The sequence below is a fragment of the Neoarius graeffei genome, chromosome 10 (genome assembly GCF_027579695.1).
Source record: "Neoarius graeffei isolate fNeoGra1 chromosome 10, fNeoGra1.pri, whole genome shotgun sequence".
NCBI lineage: Eukaryota > Metazoa > Chordata > Actinopteri > Siluriformes > Ariidae > Neoarius > Neoarius graeffei.
The window spans coordinates 26637081-26661049 of record NC_083578.1 but is presented as its reverse complement, the minus strand read 5'-3'; the positions used below and the strand labels follow the sequence as shown (position 1 = coordinate 26661049).

The window sequence follows — 23969 nt, the reverse complement described above, 5'->3', positions numbered from 1 at the left end:
ACAACCCCGATTCCAAAAAAGTTGGGACAAAGTACAAATTGTAAATAAAAACGGAATGCAATGACGTGGAAGTTTCAAAATTCCATATTTTATTCAGAATAGAACATAGATGACATATCAAATGTTTAAACTGAGAAAATGTATCATTTAAAGATTAAAATTAGGTGATTTTAAATTTCATGACAACATCATCTCAAAAAAGTTGGGACAAGGCCATGTTTCCCACTGTGAGACATCCCCTGTTCTCTTTACAACAGTCTGTAAACGTCTGGGGACTGAGGAGACAAGTTGCTCAAGTTTAGGGATAGGAATGTTAACCCATTCTTGTCTAATGTAGGATTCTAGTTGCTCAACTGTCTTAGGTCCTTTTTGTCGTATCTTCCGTTTTATGATGCGCCAAATGTTTTCTATGGGTGAAAGATCTGGACTGCAGGCTGGCCAGTTCAGTACCCGGACCCTTCTTCTACGCAGCCATGATGCTGTAATTGATGCAGTATGTGGTTTGGCATTGTCATGTTGGAAAATGCAAGGTCTTCCCTGAAAGAGACGTCGTCTGGATGGGAGCATATGTTGCTCTAGAACCTGGATATACCTTTCAGCATTGATGGTGTCTTTCCAGATGTGTAAGCTGCCCATGCCACACGCACTAATGCAACCCCATACCATCAGAGATGCAGGCTTCTGAACTGAGCGCTGATAACAACTCGGGTCGTCCTTCTCCTCTTTAGTCCGAATGACACGGCGTCCCTGATTTCCATAAAGAACTTCACATTTTGATTCGTCTGACCACAGAACAGTTTTCCACTTTGCCACGGTCCATTTTAAATGAGCCTTGGCCCAGAGAAGACGTCTGCGCTTCTGGATCATGTTTAGATACGGCTTCTTCTTTGAACTATAGAGTTTTAGCTGGCAACGGCGGATGGCACGGTGAATTGTGTTCACAGATAATGTTCTCTGGAAATATTCCTGAGCCCGTTTTGTGATTTTCCAATCCAGAAGCATGCCTGTATGTGATGCAGTGCCGTCTAAGGGCCCAAAGATCACGGGCACCCAGTATGGTTTTCTGGCCTTGACCCTTACGCACAGAGATTCTTCCAGATTCTCTGAATCTTTTGATGATATTATGCACTGTAGATGATGATATGTTCAAACTCTTGGCAATTTTACACTGTCGAACTCCTTTCTGATATTGCTCCACTATTTGTCGGCGCAGAATTAGGGGGATTGGTGATCCTCTTCCCATCTTTACTTCTGAGAGCTGCTGCCACTCCAAGATGCTCTTTTTATACCCAGTCATGTTAATGACCTATTGCCAATTGACCTAATGAGTTGCAATTTGGTCCTCCAGCTGTTCCTTTTTTGTACCTTTAACTTTTCCAGCCTCTTATTGCCCCGTCCCAACTTTTTTGAGATGTGTTGCTGTCATGAAATTTCAAATGAGCCAATATTTGGCATGAAATTTCAAAATGTCTCACTTTCGACATTTGATATGTTGTCTATGTTCTATTGTGAATACAATATCAGTTTTTGAGATTTGTAAATTATTGCATTCCGTTTTTATTTACAATTTGTACTTTGTCCCAACTTTTTTTGGAATCGGGGTCGTACCAACTGTGCCATTTGTAACCAAGAAGCATGTTTAAAGCCCATCTGACATACGGAGCTTTACTGCAAACTACTTCCATTTTCACAACCAGATCACTTCACCATGTTCAACGTGTAACTGGAGAGCACAGATCATTAAAACTTCTTACCTTTTATAATAAACAACCGTAAACGTACACATTAGCTATTGGCTGATCTCATGAGTGTCTCTGAGGAAGCGCTTCTACGGTAGGTCACCGAATTTGATCTCCATTTCATGCTTTCTGGTGGTGTACATAATTCATGGAGATGCAATTTAAAAATAAATAAATAAATAAATAAATAAATATTCATGTGCTGGTTGACCGAGGAGATAAAAGGGCAGGTGTGTGTGACTTGCAGCTAGGAAAATGCTCGAGGGTTTGGAAATAATGCACATCTCTGTTAATAAACACGGAAGTCTTCAGAATTCTGCTGGCGCTCAAGTAAGTTGATCAACACATTCGATTATACTTTTAACAACTCCAATGTGGTGAGAAAGACTGGAGGGATTGGTTAAGGTTCTGCACTCGTGAAATTTTACAGTTCAGCGATCCCATCGTTTCCTAACCAGTACCGGGGCAATTCAAATGAAAATCTGAGTTTACTTCCGGCTTCATGCGCTAGCAGAAAGAACACGTTTTAAAATCGGAGCATGCGGCTCTTCCGATAGATGGCATCTAATCAGCATCAGCAGATGCATTTCCGTCATCGATTGTGGTCTGAATATGATCGATATCCCCTTAAAGTACTGCACATAATGTATACCCTTTATTACAACCCTATATTTGGTTTATCTCGACTCGGTCTTGTAATACAGTATTAGCTCCATTAAGGTTTCTAATGGACCTAAAAATGCTTTTCGAATATCAAACTTCCCGTTCCTTCGTCATTCACGACATCCTTCAGAATCCCCTTACACAACCTTGTAAGCCAAGTCTATAGCGTTCCTCGCGCTGACCTGCACGGTCTGCTTTGAGGGTGTCCCACACGTTGCAGTTGAAGTCGTCATAGCCGGCGAGCAGCAAACGGCCGCTTTTGGAGAAGGCCACCGAGGTAATGCCGCAGATGATGTTGTCGTGCGAGTACACCATCAGCTCCTGGTCGGCACGCAGGTCAAACAGCCTGCAGGTGGCGTCGTCTGAGCCTGTGGCAAACGCATTCCCATTGGGGAAGAACTGGTGGAGAGGAATGAGAGAGACACACACACACAGAGAGACATAACTACAAGCACAGGGTTGGTTTTTTTTTTTTTCTGAATTTCCTTGGTGAAGCTGTTTCTTTGCCCAAAATGACAAACTAATTAGCATGTACTCAAGCATCATTTTTAGAGCCTGGTCATTTAACATACAAGTCAAGGCACTCAAAATCCAACCATGCCTCACAAGTAGCGTCCAAGCAATGCTGCTTGAAGAACACACTGACTGCAGAACAGGGCGTGGCCAATGATGGTGAAACTTGGCCCAGGATTTGATCATCACTGACTTGGACTCGGTTAAATGGGTAAATATGACTGGTCGCCTCCACCAGGGGGCGCTAATAAGTAGATTTTGTGTACAGTCATCACTGGGAGACAGAAAGGAAAGCTTGCTTGCTATTTACTAGTGGCTCAGTGCTGTATGCTGCAACTCCGCAATTTCAGAAATACTGCTGTAAAACATCCTAACCAGGTCGTTGTCGGCTCCGGCACTTCCGCGCCTTTTTAATTCACTGCTTCTGAATGAAAGTGAGTGGGCGTGAAACAACGTGGCCTATAGTTAAGAGTAGAACCAATGCAGTCATGGAAGTCTTACTCTTCTCTGCCAAATCATACAGACTGTTCCCATTTCTAACACTTCACGTCAATCTGTTGAATGATCAATCAATAGCAGCTGTTAGGTGTGCATAAAACAAGCCAAAAAAAAGCGCATTGGAAAATATTTGATCAATATTTGTTTATCACTTAGTCCTGTCACAGTGCAGTATGCTAGGATAGTCATTAGCAGCTCCCCCCCTTAATCAGTACAACGACACTTGTTCATTATTGTCTAGCTTGAAATATACACTCCAATTCTGGGTGAAGGCTTTTCAGTGTACACAAAAAAAAAGGGTATTCGGTGCATCCAAATTCAGTTGTGGATAAATTCAACTGTACACAGCAAGACAGACAGTTACCTGGCTCTCTTACGAAAGAGAAAGGGTATACAGCATAAATATCGCCCTTGCACACGGAACTCAAACTTGGTTCTAGTATGAGGCCATCGCAGTACTCCGTACCGGGAAAATTCCTGCCTACACACTCATCCCACTGAATGTAGCGTTTGAAAGCGCATCAGCAAATTTTCCACGAAAGCTGATTCACTCACTTGTTCATCCAGGCCACAAGACAGACGGCTGGTTTAGATTTGAGATGACAAACTACCTTAAAAAAATGGATGTCAGAAATCAGTCATGATCTTTAAAAGGGGGAACTGAAGTTATTTTTAAACTTGCTTTATTTCTTAATTAACGTGTTATTCAATTATGTTTTCGGTTTCAGTAACCTTATATCGTGACTCGTATTGGCGACTAATTGCAATTAAATATTATACTTATCGGCCTATTCGGTTTTTAGCCGTGTTGAACCTAGTTCGTTTGGTCCACGGCAGGCGTCGCTTATCCGCGTGATCTTCACAAGACTTCGAAATGTGAAGTGTCAGTGCCGCCATTTTGAAACCCGCTTTCCAAACAAAATATTGCACAAAAACGAGTTTAAATGACGATTACTGCCTACTTTTTTAAACTTTCCCGATTATCAAAAACCTTCCGGCTTGATTACATCAGCATTCAAAATAGAGCGCATGCGTCTTTTTTTGCCATCGCGCTGAAAGAAATCAAAATTTTTTTTAAAAAAGTCTCAAATTTGATTTAATAAAAGGCAGTAGCAAAGAAGAAAGTACTCAGCCTTGATTTAAAAAAAAAAAAAAGATGCAGGTACTTTGTATTGATTAATGTGGGAAATGCGCTCAGTATAATATGGATTCATCACAAAAACACGTATTTATTATTTTGAAAACCCACCAGCCGACTGATCCGGCACATTTTAATTGTGCGACAGTAATGACGTAAATTGAGGTTTTTCACCCACATGACCAAGTCATGTGAGGCTGCCATTTTGGACGTCACTGCTCGAATCAGTTTGTATGCGAGGAAGGCGACAAACGAAAAACATAAAAGAAAAAGGAGCGAAACGCAGAAAACACCTTCACTATCCAGCGACGTAGGGCATTTACAGGGTGAGCAGAGGGAGAGGTATTTGCAAAAATTGAGGTTAGCAGGCTTAGAGAACGACGTTTACCTGCTTCCACCAGGATTGCTCACTGACGTACGGAAGTACACGAAGCCCTCGTCTTTACCGGACTTCGGCCCACATGATCTGTATACCTATGTCGTTAAAAACCCATCGCCATACACAGGTATTGATCTGAAAGCGTACAAGAGTTTAGATACCTACAAATATTTTGTGTCAGGCTGGGTAACATGCCTACATCAGCGGGTCGTCCCTGGAGCCGGTGGTCGCCATCTGATTACAGCTAAGGTTTGTTCACATTTTCATTTACTTTCGGTCCTCAGGATAAACAAAATGTTATTAAATGTCATTGAAATAACTTTAGTCTGTTGAGACATGGCCCGTTATAAATTTGCTGTTACCAGGTAATGACCAAGAACTGTATTATTAGGGTCGGTGTCTGTGTTGTAGCAGTGTACTAGCAACTAGCTGTTAGCACTAGCTAATGTCAACAACATCATTGCTACAGTAACATACCAGCTATGTTTACGTTCAGTCATTTGGATGACTTAAAACCTTTCAGTCTCAAGTTTTTCCTTTACTGGATTTACTAGTTTACTGTAATTATGATCCGGCAGCTATTTATACTGGATCCGGTGTAAATAGCTGCTGGATCATAATTACAGTAAACTAGTAAATCCAGTAAAGGAAAAACTTGAGACTGAAAGGTTTTAACAGTCATCCAAATGACTGAACGTAAACATTGCTACAGTAACATACCAGCTATGATGATGTTGACATTAGCTAGCTTGACCTTCAAAATGGCGGACCGGGGCGTCACGTGACCCTGTGACGTCAGGTGAAAAACCTCAATACCACCACGACAGACTGGTGTCCTAAAGCGCACCCCCCCCCCCCCCCCCATTTGAGCTCACTATATAGTCCTCTATATAGTAATTCTTCATATAGGGAGTAGTGAACGAGTGAACGATTTCCGACATGGAACACTGACAGATGTTGGTCACTTTGATTTCCGCTGTACGTTTTACTTCCGTCCTACAATGTCTCGCACAGGTCTCAGCGAATCTCGTTTACGGCCATTGCTTTGACATACGGACTGATATATTACACGGCGTATTTCAAACTCATAACTTGCTATAGCAGTGACAAAATAGCGATCAAAAATGCATTCCTATACTTAATAAAATGAGATCGATAGAATTTTGATGATAAATTTGCCTTCAGTTCTGCTTGTATTATGGGAAATAACTTGCTTGAATCCCATCACATTTCCTATTAGTGAGCAATGTAACGTTCATGACACTTTGGCGTAGACAATGGAGAAATTCCGAACACTGCATGTGTGTGATACATACACAGATGGCGTTGATGTCAGACTCATGGCCAGTGAAGGTCTGTCTGCACATGCCCTCTCTGATATCCCAAAGCTTAGCAGAGGCATCGCAAGCGCCAGAGACAAACAGGCGCGCATCTGGAGCCAGAGACAGAGACATCACATCCCCGGTGTGACCTGCAAACGTGGTCGTCTGCTGCCCCGTTTCAATGTCCCAAAGAGCACTGCAGACGCAACAATCAGGATTAGTTACAGCACCAAACGTGCGCTGCAGACATTTCTTCAATGAATAAACAAAAAAACTATTTTGACAGTCCTGATGATCTGCTGTGCAAGAGTCAATACTGAAGCAAATTATCCTAGTCACCTAAATCCTAAAGGCCTGCTCAATGAAGCCATGTTAAGTAAACATCTGGAAATTGGACATACATTTTTCCCCTAGTAGAAGGATGAAGCAAGAAAGCTGCTTGTGTGAATTATTCACAACGTCAGATATAAGGACTTGCATCATCATACAGCCGTCTGCCCAGTCAGAGCATCATGTGAGTCTATGCAAGTGTCTGTGTCTGATGCAAATGGCTAAAGCAGCAGTGCTGGTGCACTACCCCCAACTCACCAGGTGGTGTCGCCTGAGCTAGTGACAATCTGGTTGTCGTCCAGGAAACGACAACAGGAGAGGTAACCTGTGCAAAAAACACAAGGCAAAATTATACAACTGGACGACGAGTGTAGTATGCTATGCTACGATCGTGCTTAAATCCGGTCTTAAAAAGTCCACAGTACAAGATCACCGTTTGGCCAGCTCCACCGGATTTAACCCATAAAACCTTTCATGAATCAAATCAGTCACTGGTGGCCGATCGGAGGGCTTCATTTTATAATTCCTCCGCTACATTAGTGACCTGAACATGTCAAACTTATCACTGCTTGCTTAGAAGCACCACACACGAACCTGTATGGCCAGCCAGCTCACGGCTCACACGGACATTGCCCTCACGCGTCTTCAGATTGTAAATGGAACAGATGTTGTCCAGGCCACCGCAAGCCACGTAGTTGCCAGACGGAGCGTACGCACACGTCATCACCCATGAGGAGCGCAGTGGGATGGCATGCACCTATAAACAGGAGCGCTCGTATAATCAAAATCAATCGTATTTGGGAACACAACAAACCTAGATGGCTGCAGTTATGGTGAAGATAAACTGACTAAATATTAGACGTCAGTTTGTATTTACTCTGGTGCATTAACTCACAACCCACCATTCCCATGGATCGCCTACATTTAGTTGTATAACATGGTGGAATATTTATTAGGACTGAATTGATTCATCGTTTTAAAAATAACAGTGTTTACAATGTGCACGAGAGGCTGTTTTTGAAAACCAATACTCAAAAATAACCTGAATTGCAATAATTTCAAGTCTATTCATTAAACAGTTATGGGTTGTTTTACAAATCAGGGTACAAAGTTTGTGTCACAGGGGTCCAAAATTCAAATTGATTCAAACTGGTTCTTGTACCAGTTTTTAAGTGAAGGACAAGTTAAAGAACAGATTTCAGGTAATTTTTTGACATATGTGTATGGTAGTTTTGTGTAATCTGCTATAAGATGGGAGAAACAAATGAAGTGATTCTCGGAGAGGACTTTTTTTTTTTTTTGACAATTCAGAATCCACTCCTTCCATAGTGCTTTTAAATATAAGGCTGTAAGCTGTGTGTTAGTTGTCTCTAATATTTATGTCCCAATATCTTGACCACATTTTAGGATGAAAATAATCATTTTAGATATGTTATTTTATATTGAAAAATTAGCTGTCTCGGAGAGGACTTTTTTTTTTGACACAATTACATACTAATTTGATCAAAATAGTCTGAAAACTTACTGGCATTCAACATTAAAACTTAACTATGTTTCCAATGATATGGAACCAAATATACTCAGCAAAAATAAAAACTTAACACTCATTATTTTTCAAATAGTGTTCAGAAACTTTTCTCGAAAGAGTTCTTGTTGTGATTATGGTTAAATGCATTGTCAAGGGCATTACGTCACACATTCATTCTACTGGTCGGGCCTATGTAGCACGTGCGAGAGCACTGCACACTAAAATCACGTTTTCACGTGACGTGACCTATTGATACACGTGCAATTGATCTCACGGTAGCAGAGTAAAGGGTCATCTCAGAAAAACAAGGTTTTATGGTTAATTATTCGTTAATTTGCAATGCCACGACTGTCAAACATTCAGCGTGAACGTGCCATTGGCATGCTGAACACGGGAACATCCGTCACTGACGTCGCGAGGGTTATGGGATGCAGTCGACAGACCATCCATAATCTCCAGACACGTCTCCATCAAACTGGCACCACAGCCGACCGTAAGGAACCCTCCACAGAACTTGCAGGAGCTTGGTGCCATGTTGGTACAAATATGGCGGCGCATTCCCCAAGCTGTGTTCAGACGCATCATCCAATCCATGAGGAGGCGTTGTATCGCAGTTGTGAACGCCCATGGAGGACACACCCGATATTGACATGATTTCATTAAGTTGTGACTCTCAGTTTTTGATCATAGACATTGCCGTCGCATTTCCGGCGGAACCGATTCCATGACAAACATGATCTGTATGCTATAGCATCTTTAATGACGATAATTGAATACAATCGTTATTTCAAACCTATTTTCCAAAATGTTCAAATTATTGACTTTGAAACGAGTGTAAAGTTTTTATTTTTCATCTCATCTCATTATCTCTAGCCGCTTTATCCTTCTACAGGGTTGCAGGCAAGCTGGAGCCTATCCCAGCTGACTACGGGCGAAAGGCGGGGTACACCCTGGACAAGTCGCCAGGTCATCACAGGGCTGACACATAGACACAGACAACCATTCACACTCACATTCACACCTACGCTCAATTTAGAGTCACCAGTTAACCTAACCTGCATGTCTTTGGACTGTGGGGGAAACCGGAGCACCCGGAGGAAACCCACGCGGACACGGGGAGAACATGCAAACTCCACACAGAAAGGCCCTCGCCAGCCCCAGGGCTCGAACCCAGGACCTTCTTGCTGTGAGGCGACAGCACTAACCACTACACCACCGTGCCGCCCCAGTTTTTATTTTTGTTGAGTATATTTGTTTTATGGTATAAAGAATGATTTAAGTGCATCCCTTTTGGAGCTACCTGTGGTCAAAAAAGCACTTTTTCTAAATGACAAGTAATTTTGCTAAATATATGACATATATTGCCATACATTCACCAAAAATAATGTTATCACCAATTTTTTTTTGCATGGTAAATAGAGCTATCACAGGGCTACAATAAACAACCGAGTTTATTTAGTCAAGCCTTTTGATATTGAAGATAATAAGTGTTAAATGTGATTTTTAGCTTGCGTACCCTGATTGTAAAACAACCCTTAAACAAAAATTGTGGCAATCAATTTTGATCAAAATCTTATAACTTTATAGTTTACAAGCTCTACAATAACTTGCACAATAAGACGCTGTTCATGTGAAGAGCTCAGTGATGAAAGCCATACAATTTTAAGCACGGTTTGCCATAAGATCAGAAACCATAAACAAGGTTGTTTTTAGAAAAAGACATGCCTATTAACTAACAGTGGAGGTGAACAGGCTTTCAGGAAATCAGGCTCACCTTGTTTGTGGTATAGCTGTCCCAAATGATAAGTTTACCATCCTGGGAGGCACTGACGAGGAGTCTGCAGAGAAGGGGGGGGGGGGAACCACAAAGATGAACAGCAGTCTCTCATACTGTGTGGGGCATTCTGAACATAAATATACCTGGTAACACGGACATAATACTTCATTTCAACTAATTTAAATTATTTTAATGTCAACTTCATATGTAACCCCATTTGCATTCATGCCTGGGGCCTCTGGACCTTTCATGAGTATACAAGTGCGAGATATTCCCTGGATTCTTTGCGGTTGAACTAAACCCTGATAAGATTATCTCAAACCACCGCCAGAGAAATCACCACCACATAGTCTGTATACATATTCCTTCTGACTTATTTGAATAAACAAAACGATCTGGAATTTTTTTTTTTTGGCACATGGGAGAGGTGGAGACGATGTGACCATGACTACGTTTTGCTATCAGGAGAGTTAACGTAAACTTTCCACAGGGATTCAGTATGATGCCATATGTGCTCCACCTACCCAGGGGAAAACCAATAATTAAAAAACAAGATAGGACACTAATTGCATACCACCTCAAACAGAAAAGAAACGGTGAAAATATAATGAGAAATGTCAACTCGCTGCAACTTCGTGGACAGTACTAAGCTACACTCACTGTAGCTGGAACATAAGATGCTTAGTTGAGATTGCGCGGCATTATCTTGCTGTCCGAGCCCAACCTAATAACCGGGGAGTGGAATTAGAGTCTTTCTGCGCCAGTAGATTACCCATGTTCAGTTACATCTACTGATTAATGACGAAAGTAACAATAAGACCCAAAACAAGCTAGCTAAAATGTTCCGAGATGCGTTTGGTACGTAATCCAAATAGCTTCATGCTGCTTATTCTGAAAAATAACCAAACTTCTGAAGGACGCAATTAGTTACAAAGCTACAACCTCATACAGAACAGAAGAAGATATTGTTGTGCACATTGAAGAATCCAGACCGACAACTGCTTCGTGTCCTTCAAAACGAACAGCGGGTCAAAAGAATAGCCATTTTGGCAGAACGTGCGGAATCCGCTTTGCTCTGTTAAGTAGTATGACAAACCACACAGGGAGTCTCTGGGGCCTAACTTCACCTGCAGCCTCCCAATTAACCTCCTGGAGACCAGTGTGCGCATGTGTGTGGTGTGTAACGAGCTCTCCCTTGCAGGAGCGCACACCCAGAACAGTTCGTTTTATAATTATATTTCCAAAGCCTTGCTATAAACTGCATCTCCATTCACCAAAAATCTCATTGCAAGTGGTTTAAAACAAAAAACGGGGAAGGGGACTAGATCTAGCCATTGCTGAAATGGGTCTGGTGTTCAGTACACAGCTCGAGTGAGATTACCGTGAGTCAGTGCCCCAGTGCATGGCATAGATTTTTGCCAGGTGACCTCTCAGTGTCCGCCTGGTACGCATCTGAATTCGCCCAACTGGGTCGATGTTGGCTGTAATCTGTGCATGTACACAAATATACGAAAGTCATGACAAAAATACTGTTTACAATTTAAATTCTATCAAACAGTTACGTTCTTTAAAAAGTACTAATTCACAGGAGGAGGAGGTTAGACGCTCACCTGAGACAGGGTGGCATCCGCACATGCTTTCCTTGCATCCTTAAAAAAAAACAACAAACAGAAGCTATCAGCTTACAGAACTGTCACTATTAGTTCATATTACTTGCAGTATGCAATTTTATGTGCCACATTTACATTCCAGTTGTAGTTTTCTTTATCACTGAAACGTTCAAGGTCTTTCTAATCCTGCAAACAAGTAGTGAGCAATGTCAAGAGTGTGATGTAAAAGTTACAACATTAACTGTACATTTAGAACCTGTAGCACTTCAGTTTACTCCTTCCACGGCTGTTACGACAGTGATGCTCTAATGAAGCCTCGTACACCACCAACAACCTTGTTAATAAATATCACCAAAAATAGTGAGCATGTTTTTTTTTTTATGCCCCGTCAGCACCTAAGGCTATTTCACGGCAAGCACATTTCTAAAAGGTATTATAAAAGGTCTTCATAAATAAATAATTAAAACAAATAAAGCTACATAAATAAATACAATTCGGGTACGCAGGCGATAAAAATTCTCAAACGTTGTAGTGGTACCTTGTGTACTTTGAGAAGAAAATTGGTCCTTTGTAGCATTTAGGCCAGGACAAAGTAAAATATGCTCAATTGTCAGAGCCCGACAGAATGGCGTGGTGGTGGTGGTGGTGGTTCTTCACCCTTTAATAAAAACCATGGGTGAGCCGTGAATGACCAAGACAACGCCTGGTATACACCACTTGATCGTGTCTGGCTTGAAATGAGAATTTAAGACGCGTCTTATTGATGGCAGGGTTGATGTCAAGACTTTCATCCGATTCAAGTCTGCCACTTCCTTAAAATACAAAGATGCCAGTGGAGGTCTGGGGTCAGGATTTTACATTCAGGGACCTCTAAAGAAGGCCGTTTTGGCCACAGTCTGCCTGTTCATTGCCAGCGAGGCCAATGTGGTCTGGAATCCAACAACAAAAAAAAATAATGCTGCTCATTTCTCCGTCAAAGTTCAAGTTTATTTGAAATACTAAATGAACGTTAACATTAATGGATTATTTTTATTCTTCTTTAAAATGGTACTGTTGCTCGCTGGTTTGTGTTGAACACGATGGTGAACAGGCTGAGACCATCCTGTAAATCATCTTGCACATTTTGTGAATAAATGGTAGAAACCATTTAAGTGTTCACATAATTTTGACTAACCCTGTATTCCAGTGCTAACAAACACATGGGCCTCAGCCAGAAAACCTGAACTCTTCTCACCAAAATAAGGTTATCAGCATTAATATAGACTTGCATTTAAAGCAAGATCAACATATTGCTAAAGGAAATCAACAAAACAGAAATAACCTGTTATTACTTTTAAATACACAAGTCGTTAAAAATGCAGTTGTGCCTCACCCATTTTTATTTATATATATATATATATATATATATATATATACATATACACACACACACACACACACACACACAGTGAGCACAGTTATGACAGTAATTACATGCCGATTATGCATATACGCCAAGCATTCTCTTGTTGAAAACCCCAATGGCATCCTGGACATGTTGTGCTGTGTACGGACTCACTCTGATCTGGTTCTTCAGCTGCTCAGCCTCCTGACGTAGCTGGTCGAGTTCGCTCATTTTCCTCTTCTAAATGGTACGCTTCACTCCTGCCTCGCGCTGGGTCACTCACTGATCTGAGAGCGACAGAAAAGGAGAGGAGAGGGAGAGAGGGCGAGAAGGTGAGGTTAAGCCTGCAGCATAAGCTTCAGGAGATACAGCGGTCAGTAAGAACAGCCAGTCAAATCCTTTTAACTTAATCTATCCTTTGTCGTTTCAATTAGTTTATGCATGGTGAGCCTTAATAAAAGCACTTTACCATTTGTGAAAGAATTTTCAGTCCCCAGCCACGAAAAACACCCTGGCAATTTTCAGAAATACAATTAAAAAAGATTTATACAAAGCTCTAAAGTGATACTTAGCAAAACATCACAGCAAGCATATTCTACTGTGGGGAAAATGTAGCAGTGCTGTGTGAAGAGCGCATAATTTACAGGTCCACGGTGAGGCCCAACAGTCCCACACACAGCTTTAAACTCCACTAGCTTAGCCATCAGGCTAAGCAATGGCAATAAACGTGCCATAATAATTTAAAAAAAAAAAACAAAACCTAATCCAGGGATGGTACACTTGTACGCTCACTCTCCATCTCCCTCCCCCTCTCTGCTGGCGTGTGTCCTTGCCAACCCATGAAGCTGTTACTAAGCAACAGGGTTCTGCAGCAGCCCATACTAAAGATCACCATTTCGGTGCTGGTGCAGAGAGAAAGCTATTTACAAATCGAGACGGACAGATCCCACAGAAAATTCATCTGGCTTCCCAGCTTCGCTGTGTTAAAATGTAGCTAACTCAACCTTCGTCTTAAGGTAAACGTAGCCACCGTTGGGGAAACCTACAGCATAGTGCTAGATAAAGCTTGGTTCTTGTTCGTTTAAAACGCGACCTAGCGGTGCTACAAAAATCACGGTATCCTGGAGAGCGTTATATCCACCCTCAAGCGCAGGAGGAGTTTTAATCCGTTCTGTACGTGTGGCAAAGCACTTAACTGACTTCATAACATACCCTTAGATAAAAGGAAAAAGGAGGCCCAAAGGTTTAACATAAAAATTTTTTAAAAAAATCTAGTGGAACAAACTGGTCAAGAAAAGTGAATGTACAGTTAAAGAGAAAAAAAAAAAAAAAGTGTACAGCCCTGACAGGACGTCAAAGCTCTACGCAGCTGTGGCTACTGTCCTCTTTCCCTTCCCTCCAAAGTCACACAAGTAATCCAGGGACACTTAATTCAGCTCGTCCACACAAATCCGGTTAACACTGAATCTGCTGATGATCCTAAAAGGAGTGACACTTCTGCTGACCCAAATCCAACTGCAAACACGCTTACTGCCAACACTTTCACTCGCACAGTGCCGCTTCACTGCTAGAACAGAAAAAGACGACGATGACAAACACGCTAATGCTCTCTCTAACAAACCCAACATACTTGAAAGATGCGTCTTTCACTGGAGCTTGAAATATCATTTGGGTTGCTTGGTAATTAACCTTCTCAACCCACAAGAACCCCCAGTTGGCAAAGTACCAAGAATTAGCAGCAGTCCTTAAACGCCAACAAAAACTCTTTGCGCCAAGACATTCCCAAAAACAGGGGGGGGAGGGGAACCAAAAAAAACCCCAAAGACTAGTTGCAACAGCTAACTTTTTCTGGCTGTTGGTAGTGTTTTGGTAACGCTCTCCATTCCAACTAAAAACATCCCTTACTAGACTACAAATTCCCAACATACATCTCGCATGACCAAACCTTACCTTGCCCCTTTATGCTTAGCCACGAATCCTGTACGCCTGACAGCCAAAGACCTTCTGAATGGACACTATCCAATAAACACCCAACCCCGTTATACTAGAATGCTACATGCTGATTGGTCAGTGGGGTTAAATACGTTTGCATTTAGCCAATGCCACTTAAGCCCAACACAATCCAGGTGATAAAAACTTTACGCTAATATTGCTAATACTCTTCCACCATCAGATGCACAACAGGGTTAGCACTAGTTAGCCCCCTCCTGCCCAGGTTTCCATGACTTGAATATAGCCTTCCTGCCTTGGCAACTTAAGCCAAAGCCCTTGAAAACAAACAAAGACAGCTGATCATCAAGCGTCCGTGCTTCATTTTGAGAATTTCTAGAGCGCTGATGGGTTAATACGCATTTACTAAACCTGTTCATTTTGGTCACACGTTGCAGTCAAGAAAGCATGAAGGACTCAAAAGGCAAAGTCGATAATTGTTAGGCAGTTCTTGCCATGAAATAGCATGGCTGAAATGGTTTTGTTCGTACAGGAATAAAGAGAAACGAGAATGAGAAGAGGAAAATGACAGCAGTAAGGAAAGAGCCAAGACTAGAGAAAGAGAAAAGCAAGGGGGGAGGGGGGGCGGAGAGAGAGAGAGAGAGAGAGAGAGAGAGAGAGAGAGACACGAGCTACAGCTCTTATGCGCTGCCTCCCTCCTCTCTCCCCTTCCTCTTTTTCTCTGCACTATTTTTAGTCAGGTGGTGGATGGGCTCGGCTGAGAGGGTGGAAGCAGTCTTCACATTTTCCAGCACAGCCTATCAGCTCAGTCATCTCCGCACAATGATGCCCCTGCAACACACACACACACACACACGGGTGGCATAAAGTCCAGGCCTGAGCCACAGTCATTTATTTCTCTAAAAGACTCCGATTATATTAGTGCCTAGTTATAGGCTGCCGGGGAGATTTTTTTTTTTAGTCCTGTTGTAGGCAGGAAGAAAAGAAATGGGGCTGGTAAAAAAAAAAAAAGACTTCCTTCTGGTCACAAGAGAGGTGGGCGATGCCTTAACAGAGCTGAGCTGGCCGACTGGAAACCAAAAATCAGCGTTTGGAGGAAGGAGAAAGGGAAAAAAAAAAATCCAACATGTGCTCTGAAATTGATCAACCCTTACTCTACTGACACCAAGATGGCTCTTTCAACGAAAGACAGCATTTATAAAAATTACATACGGCATGTACGGTTTACCAAGAAAAATGAGGCAAGGGAAAAAAAAAAAATCTCAGAAGGGGAAAATCAGAATCAGCTAAAATGTACCTGTTTAGCTACAGATGACATGGACTTTTCCATTTGTAGAAATTAACAAGAACACTGAGCTGCTAATTTCCACCCAGGCACATTGTATACGTTGATGTACGTGTCAGGTGAGGACCGCGTACAATTAGTCATTTCTGTAAGGAATTTTCGTCCGTCTGCCCCATGAACACACTTTCAGCTTCACGTTTGAGAAAGTTGTGCACAGCCACAGAAGACGGATACATCCAATATTCAAATTAAGGCTGTTCTGGTGGCACAGTGTAATATCTTACATGCCCCTTTTCCACCAAAGCAGTTCCAGGGCTGGTTCGGGGCCAGTGCTTAGTTTGGAACCGGGTTTTCTGTTTCCACTGACAAAGAACTGGCTCTGGGGCCAGAAAAACCGGTTCCAGGCTAGCACCAACTCTCTGCTGGGCCAGAAGAAAGAACCGCTTATGTCAGCGGGGGGGCGGAGTTGTTAAGACCAACAACAATAACAAGACCGTGAAAGATCGCCATTTTTAAGCGACGAGAAGCAGCAGCTGTACAAACGCGAAGTCATCCATTATTATTATTGTTGCTGCTTCTTCCGTGTTGTTTTTGCTTCGATATTCACGCCAAGGTTTATGCAGACATAACTGACGTATACAGCGACGTAATGATGTGCCTTCCCTTAGCACTGCGAGCTATGGAAAAGCAAACTGGTTCTCAAGTTGAACGAGTTGTGAACCAGCACCGGCCCCGAACCAGCCCTGGAACTGATTTGGTGGAAAAGGGGTAACAGTGCATTTCTCTCCATTACCATCTATTGTTTTATATGATCAAATTCCTTGCCCCAGTAGTTCTTGTCCCTTTCATGTCCAGCCAGCTGTGATGCCCCAAAAATTTCACAACCCCCTTCGTCTCGACTTCCCTTCAATCACACTACAGCAACCTCTGTACCTCTCTGCACAGGGGGTGCAACTACACTTAAAGTCTAAATCAGCTACTTTTGTACACACATTACCTCTGCTACCACGTTCAAAACTTTCATACACAACACCACTATAGCACTGCTGACCAAAGCTAAACCAAGGCCCTGTCCACACGGCAACGGATTCAGGTGAATCTGATAAAATTGTTTATCGTTGCGGCCTGGTGTCCACACGGCACCGGCGTCTTGGGTGCCCCAAAACGAAATCTTTTGAGAACGGGTTCCAGAGTGGAAAAATCTGGCAACGGCGCCGTTGCGAAGTCGTCTGGATGAGTAGAACGGATTTGTTTATGATGACGTCAGAACCACATGTGCTTCATGCCGGGTAGAAGTGTAACGAACTCGATGCGAGTTGTCAACAAATCCTATAAATTTGTTCATGAAACGCGCTTACAAAATATTTTCACTGTGAATATTTATTGTGTAATGGTGCAAAGTGAGAGAGAGTGAGAGAGAGAGAGAGAGAGAGAGAGAGAATAGCCCTTAGGGCAGAGTCAATCCTGCCAGCAAAAATAAGGAAAAAAAAAAAAAAAAAAGAGTGATCTCACCTCTTCAGATGTTGGTTTAAGTCCTACAATACATTCCTCAAAAAGGGCGTAGAACAACAAATTAATCCATCAACGTGTTGCATTCAATTTATTCCGGACCATTCCGCATAGAATCATACGTCATCCTCGCCGCCATATCGGATGGGGCAAAGCGGAGAATAAAGATGCCTCATTCATGTGCTGCGTTTAACTGTACCAACAGGTTTACTGTCCAAACGAGATCACATGTGATTACCTTTCACAGGTGAGACTGGAAAAATACTTTTCATTGTATTTGGTCATTATAACGTAATTTTACGAACAGATTTTTCTGACTTTGTGGCTAATATGAAGTCTCGCGCATAATAGTTTATGTGCATACGTCCTTACTACTTCTATTGTTCTGGTGTCTCCGATGGGACTGTCTTACAGCGCACCTAGGTGTGGCATGTGTATTGCATCGTTTTCAGCAAGCGTTGCGTTGCCATATGTACCTGATGTTTTACTGATCCGTTGCCCATGTGGACGCGATATTTTTTTTTAAAATCTCGTTGCCGTTGTCGTGTGGATGTAGCCCAAAACACAAAGCTGTTCTCAAACATTAGTGACTCATTATGTAAGACACTAGTCTTTTCACGACCACCTTGTGTCTTTTAAAATGGTAATTAATAGCTAAAACAGCTTCAGAGTTCTGCAACTATGGATTTGTGCATCTTTAAACCCGTCTTCAGATGAACGTTGCAAGATAAACGGTTGAAAAGCTCTCCTGCACTGGATTTCTCACAGGAAACCACGTCCTCAAAAGCCTCTGAATGCTGCATGTTAAATCAGAGGATCATGCAACATTTATGTTGCACCGTTCAAGAACGTTACATTTTGCAGTCTTCCAGAATTGCACAGCTTTTAAATAGATAAAGAGAGAACACATCATGCTCAGAAATGATAGGAAACTGGTACAGGCTGCAGTGTTTTCACATATGTGAATCAGAGAGGGCAGCACGCTATTTTTAGGCCATATCACTCACCTCTAACAGGGAGATTAGCCTAATGGGACTCTATACTCAAGAGGATGAGTCGGAGCACGGCTTTTCTAATGAGGACTATGGTGAAGGAGACTAGGGTGTGGTCACCTTCAGAGACACCCACCCCCACCTTATCCAGCAACTGCTTAAAAGGTACATTCCTTAAAGGTCATAGGCAAGGGTCGGAGGTGGAACGTATAATATCAACTTTATTTTCTAGAAGAACGACCCAAAAAGCGAATTCAATCTTCCTGGTGTCTAATTTGCACCCTAAAATTGAAAACGGTTAAAATATACTGGTTTGCGCAAGTTCCGAAGGTGTGTTTACGGTACATCTGACCTACGTGCACTTTTACCGCCAGGGGACAATCGTCGTGACGTCATTCAAGGCAAACCGACTGGGAGCAGTTTTGCGTTTACTTGCGAACCGAGCACACGTGTACGGACTTTGGTCGTGAGAAGTTGTGTAAAACTTCTTCCCGAACCAGTCCTGTTGTTACAGTTCACTGCACGACAATAAGGCATGGTTTTTCTTTGGAAATTCCCAAATGCACGTATGCACTCAAGCCAAACGGCAATGCAAATAAACGGAAGTGGACTCAACTCAAGCAATTTGTTTGTCTTGAATGACATCACGTGCTGAGTGGTCACGAAAATCGCAGAGCAGAAATTCGCCGCGATCCGTTTTAATTATTACTTATTAACAATACTTCTTGGGACCAGAAGAAAATTACAGAGGGTTTAAAACATATAAAAAGTTTCAAATGTGCATAAATTGAAAACCTGTGTCTATTAACCTTTAACCACAGTTGAGAATGTCGTATGTTTCCTTTTCTTCTGGACAAACTTCAGACGAGCCTGATTCGCCAAACCTTCTAATTAAAATTAAGAGTCAGTTATTTTGGAGTTAGGTTTACTTAGAATCATTATTCAACTGTAACATAAGAAAGAAAGAACAACTTTATTCATTACACACTTGTGAAATTCCTCTCTGCATTTAACCCATCTGAAGCAGTGAACACACACACACACACACACACACACACACACACACACACACACACACACACAGCAGTGGGCAGCCATGCTACCAGCACCCAGGTAGCAGTTGGAAGTTAGGTGCCTTGCTCAAGGGCACCTCGGCCTAAAGGCCAATTTATGCTGACAACCCAGTCCTCGCAGACGGCGTCGCAGATAGCGTCTGCGTAGCCCCCCCACCTTCGCAGACGCTCTGCGCGCACCTCCCAAAAATTGTGACCACCACAGAAGCCTCGCAGACAAGAGGGCTCTGATTGGTCCACTCTACATCCGCTGTACACGCACTTCCGCTTCCCTACTTTCCCGGTTTGGTTTGTTTTCACTACCGCCATTTTTAAAAACACGAGCGAAGATGGAGCAGCACGAAGAGCGGTTGATCGAGGAAGTACGTACATCTATACGACTCCAGTTCTAGTCATTATAAGTAACCGGAGGATAAACACTCCACTAACCACACCCACCAACTACTCCTAGCGACTTCGCACCCCCTTGCGTTGTGGCGGTGAATAACATCGCGCACGCCTATTACTCCCTGCTCAACGATAAATTACAACTGTGCGAAAAGCTGTCTGCGAAAGCCTTGCAGCAAGAGCATGCAGAGGCCTTAAGGCCATCCCATATTAACCTAACCGCATGTCTTTGGACTGTGGAGGGAACCAGAACACCCGGAGGAAACCCACGCAGACACGTGGAGAACATGCAAACTCCACACAGAAAGGCCCTTGCTGGCCACTGGGCTCGAACCCAGAACCTTCTTGCTGTGAGGCGACTGTGCTAACCACTACACCACCCAAAATACAGAGAAAATCCCTCCGTGTTCAAAATCACTCACTTGTTCACTCCTCACTATATAGAGGACTATATAGTGAGTTCATGAAAAGACACTACTCAGTCATGCCTTTATTTTACATCATTGCTGTCGCACAATTAAAACGTGCCAGACCGCTAGCCGTGCTTTCTGCCATAATGGCGTAATGTTTACTACATTCAAAACAGTGAAACAAAATTAAAGAATACTCAGCATATCATCAAAAGTCAAACGGAGATTCACTTACATTTATACATAACGTTCTCCCGTTGCTGCACTGGCTGCTCCTCTCCATCCCCCCCCAGCGTGACCGCAATACATGATTGTATGTACCACTTGGCTAGTGACCATCGGTTGTACACTACTTTTCATGATGCACTGTGGGATACTTTGAGTGCACTATATAGAGTGCAATAATCCTCACTACATTCGGACAGCACTACAAAATGGCGACCTCACTATATAGGCGAGTAGGGAGCGATTTCGGACACAGGGCCTGTTTGCTTCGGAAATCAAGTTCAAATGAAAGGAAATGCTAACTCAGTCATGAGGGCTAGATGACTGATTCAAAAGTTTGCAGCATAGCTTCTCAAAAACAGTTATCTATTAAGCACGGTGCCCCGATTCTGCTTCTGGGGGCTTAATAATTTAAGACCCCCTCCCCTCCCTTTAGCCTACAGGCTTATGGGTAGCTCCAAGGGATTAACTCATCATCCAAAACGTCCTGAGCAAAAGCTGCAAGTCCTGATTCCCACCCCCCCTTTTTTTTGAGCAAATGAAGTGAACATAAAAGCGAATGAATAATCCTTTAGACTTCCTGTCGACACGTGTAAGACCCAACACATCCAAAAGCTACAAAGCGGGAGACCTGAAGGGTGGATAAATATTCAGCCGTGATCAACAGTAGGAAGTGTGCTTCAATACATCATGCAAGGCGTTAACAGAGATCTTCTGTGAGGGCTTTTGTGTTGCAACTGCAGTGCAGGAAGTAGAAACGCTGCACCCTGCTAAAAGCCTTGGCCATTAATAGTGGGGAAAATAGAACCCTGGAGTTCACACTCTTCCTGATGAGAAGTTACTTTTTTTGGAAAATGACCAAAAAAAAAAAAAGGGGGGGAGGACTCACCCAACGCCATGCCACTTTCACTTCACAAAAACATTCAGTGAACCACATCTACATTAACGAAAGAGTCACACAAAAACAGCAGTAAGGACTAACTGTTCCCTTATTTATATATATTTTCTGGTTAAGTTTGAAACTCACCAGAGGCGTTGCATGTATTTTGAATTTGGTGCGCCATGTTCTTATACACTTCAACCTAGTGACATCAGAAGACCACAAAGTCAGCTGAATGTGTGCGAGTACGTGTTACAAACAGGAAACGTAGGGCGGAGTGAGCCGCAGTACACATATGGCTCATGTTCTGAACCAACAAACAGACACCCCATCAGGTAGGTAGGTAGGAATAAAAAATAAATAAAACAAAAAGAAAGGTTACAAGGCTTTCTAAATACTCATAAGTGTGTGTGTGGGGATAGATATGGACAGTATTGAGCTTGAGGTGTCAAAAAAAAAAACTAAAATTAAAAAAAAAAAAAAATCCCTTTGCATTCTTCAGTGCTGCCTGTGCTCTGTTCATTGTAGCACCAGAAAAGGCTTTGGCTGGGAAACGTTGCTCTGAAAGGCTGACGGTTTGAGAGTGGAGAAATAGCACCACACCTTTCACGCTTCAAAACCCGACTCCTTGAAAACACTGTTCGAGAAACGATAATTTTTTTCTTTCATTTAACATTCAGGGTAGGCCTGAATAGGTTGACAATACAGCATTTGTTAATCCACATAACCCGAATGCACAAAAAGTGCTTCAGTGGCTGTAGCCCAAGGTAATAAGGCACTTAAGGGATGTACTGTAGAGGGTGAATAAGTGCATGCGCTGAAATTTAGATGCTCTAAATGGCCGCCGTAAGCATGTGTGTTTAGACAGACCATGCACTTACAGCCATGCTCTCAAGACAAACTATGCAATATTTAACAGCACCCTTGCCCCTTTTCCACCAAAGCAGTTCCAGGGCTGGTTCGGGGCCAGTGCTTAGTTTGGAACCGGGTTTTCTGTTTCCACTGACAAAGAACTGGCTCTGGGGCCAGAAAAACCGGTTCCAGGCTAGCACCAGCTCTTTGCTGGGCCAGAGGAAAGAACCGCTTACGTCAGCGGGGGGGGCGGAGTTGTTAAGACCGACAACAATAACCAGACCGCGAAAGATCGCCATTTTTAAGCGACGAGAAGCAGCAGCTGTACAAACGCGAAGTCATCCATTATTATTATTATTGTTGTTGCTGCTGCTGCTTCTTCCGTGTTGTTTTTGCTTCGATATTCGCGCCAAGGTTTATGCAAATGTAGCGACGTACCTGACGTGGCTTCCCTTAGCACCGCGAGCTATGGAAAAGCAAACTGGTTCTCAGCTGGCTCGCAAGTTGAACGAGTTGTGAACCAGCACCAGCACTGGAACTGATTTGGTGGAAAAGGGATACCTGGCTCCCGTTCCCTTTCCTTCATTCTTAGAGACTCTGTACATCTCTCTCTCTCTCTCTCTCTCTCTCTGACGTAGCAGCCAGGCAGCAGGACTATCTCCATGTGGCCCGTTTCTCCAGGGGCTTAAAGGTGCTCATGCATGTAAACATAATTGAAACACAAGGGGTCAGAAAGTGTGATGGGACCACAAGTCTGGAGGATGTGCTAGTTCCTGGAAGCCACTCCTTAAAAAGCCTTGCTGTTTTGACACTCCTTTCTCCTTTGTTCTTCTCTTTTCACCCAAGTGTACAATGCATGCCCCCCCTTTCGCACTAACCAATCCAGAGCATGTGTAAACACTTTACAGCAGCTGTATTCCTTATACATTAACCTTAAAAAAATAAATAAAATAATTTGTTAGAGCAAATTCCCACCCACGAGCTGAATCATCCATACCACAAAGTAGTTGAACATGTGTGAATAGCACCAAATACCCCATTTTGGATACTGTATTATCTTTACAAAAACTCCATGCAAGTTGTCCAATTTTGGTCTAAGAGCTAACTGCATCCATATCATAGTAATAAGCATAAAATCTGCCATCACGTAACCGTTTACTACAACAGCATCATTCTTAAAGTGCACATCTTGGGTATATTTAGGAGCAAGATCAATGTAATTCTCTTATTTTATATTAAACTTGTCACATTTTGCGCAATTGTTTTACCTTGCGCAATACCAGAAAAATTCAGTTGAAATCAAGGCATTTGAGGCGAATTGGTCCGCCTCTGAAAAAACTTGGCATTTGGATTTCCCGGCAAACACTGATTTTCGTGACGTCACGTGCGGGACGCCTCCCTCTGAATCCTACGTCAGCGCTGGTTTGTTTATGAGAAAACGACCTGGTGGTTTTCTGCAAATTTCTTCAACGTTATCACGTAATTATTAAAATGGTTAACAGATGTATCGTAGGAGGGTGTAGCA

The 23969-nt window shown here is 42.6% G+C and overlaps 1 protein-coding gene across 2 annotated transcripts in view; it reads right to left on the bottom strand.

Annotated features, from left to right (window-relative positions):
• Positions 1–23969, bottom strand: part of gnb1a (guanine nucleotide binding protein (G protein), beta polypeptide 1a) — a 42681-nt gene that overhangs the window by 3553 nt on the left and 15159 nt on the right. The window contains exons 2-9 of one of the 2 annotated variants that reach the window (XM_060931649.1): positions 13056–13168; positions 11498–11536; positions 11269–11375; positions 9885–9948; positions 7177–7339; positions 6841–6907; positions 6247–6448; positions 2585–2801 (exon numbers count right to left, since the gene is read on the bottom strand). In XM_060931649.1, coding sequence (XP_060787632.1) covers positions 2585–2801; positions 6247–6448; positions 6841–6907; positions 7177–7339; positions 9885–9948; positions 11269–11375; positions 11498–11536; positions 13056–13112 — 916 coding nt within the window. In that variant the 5' untranslated portion in view covers positions 13113–13168. The remainder of the gene's footprint in view (positions 1–2584; positions 2802–6246; positions 6449–6840; positions 6908–7176; positions 7340–9884; positions 9949–11268; positions 11376–11497; positions 11537–13055; positions 13169–23969) is intronic. The other variant, XM_060931650.1, reaches the window with a different exon arrangement.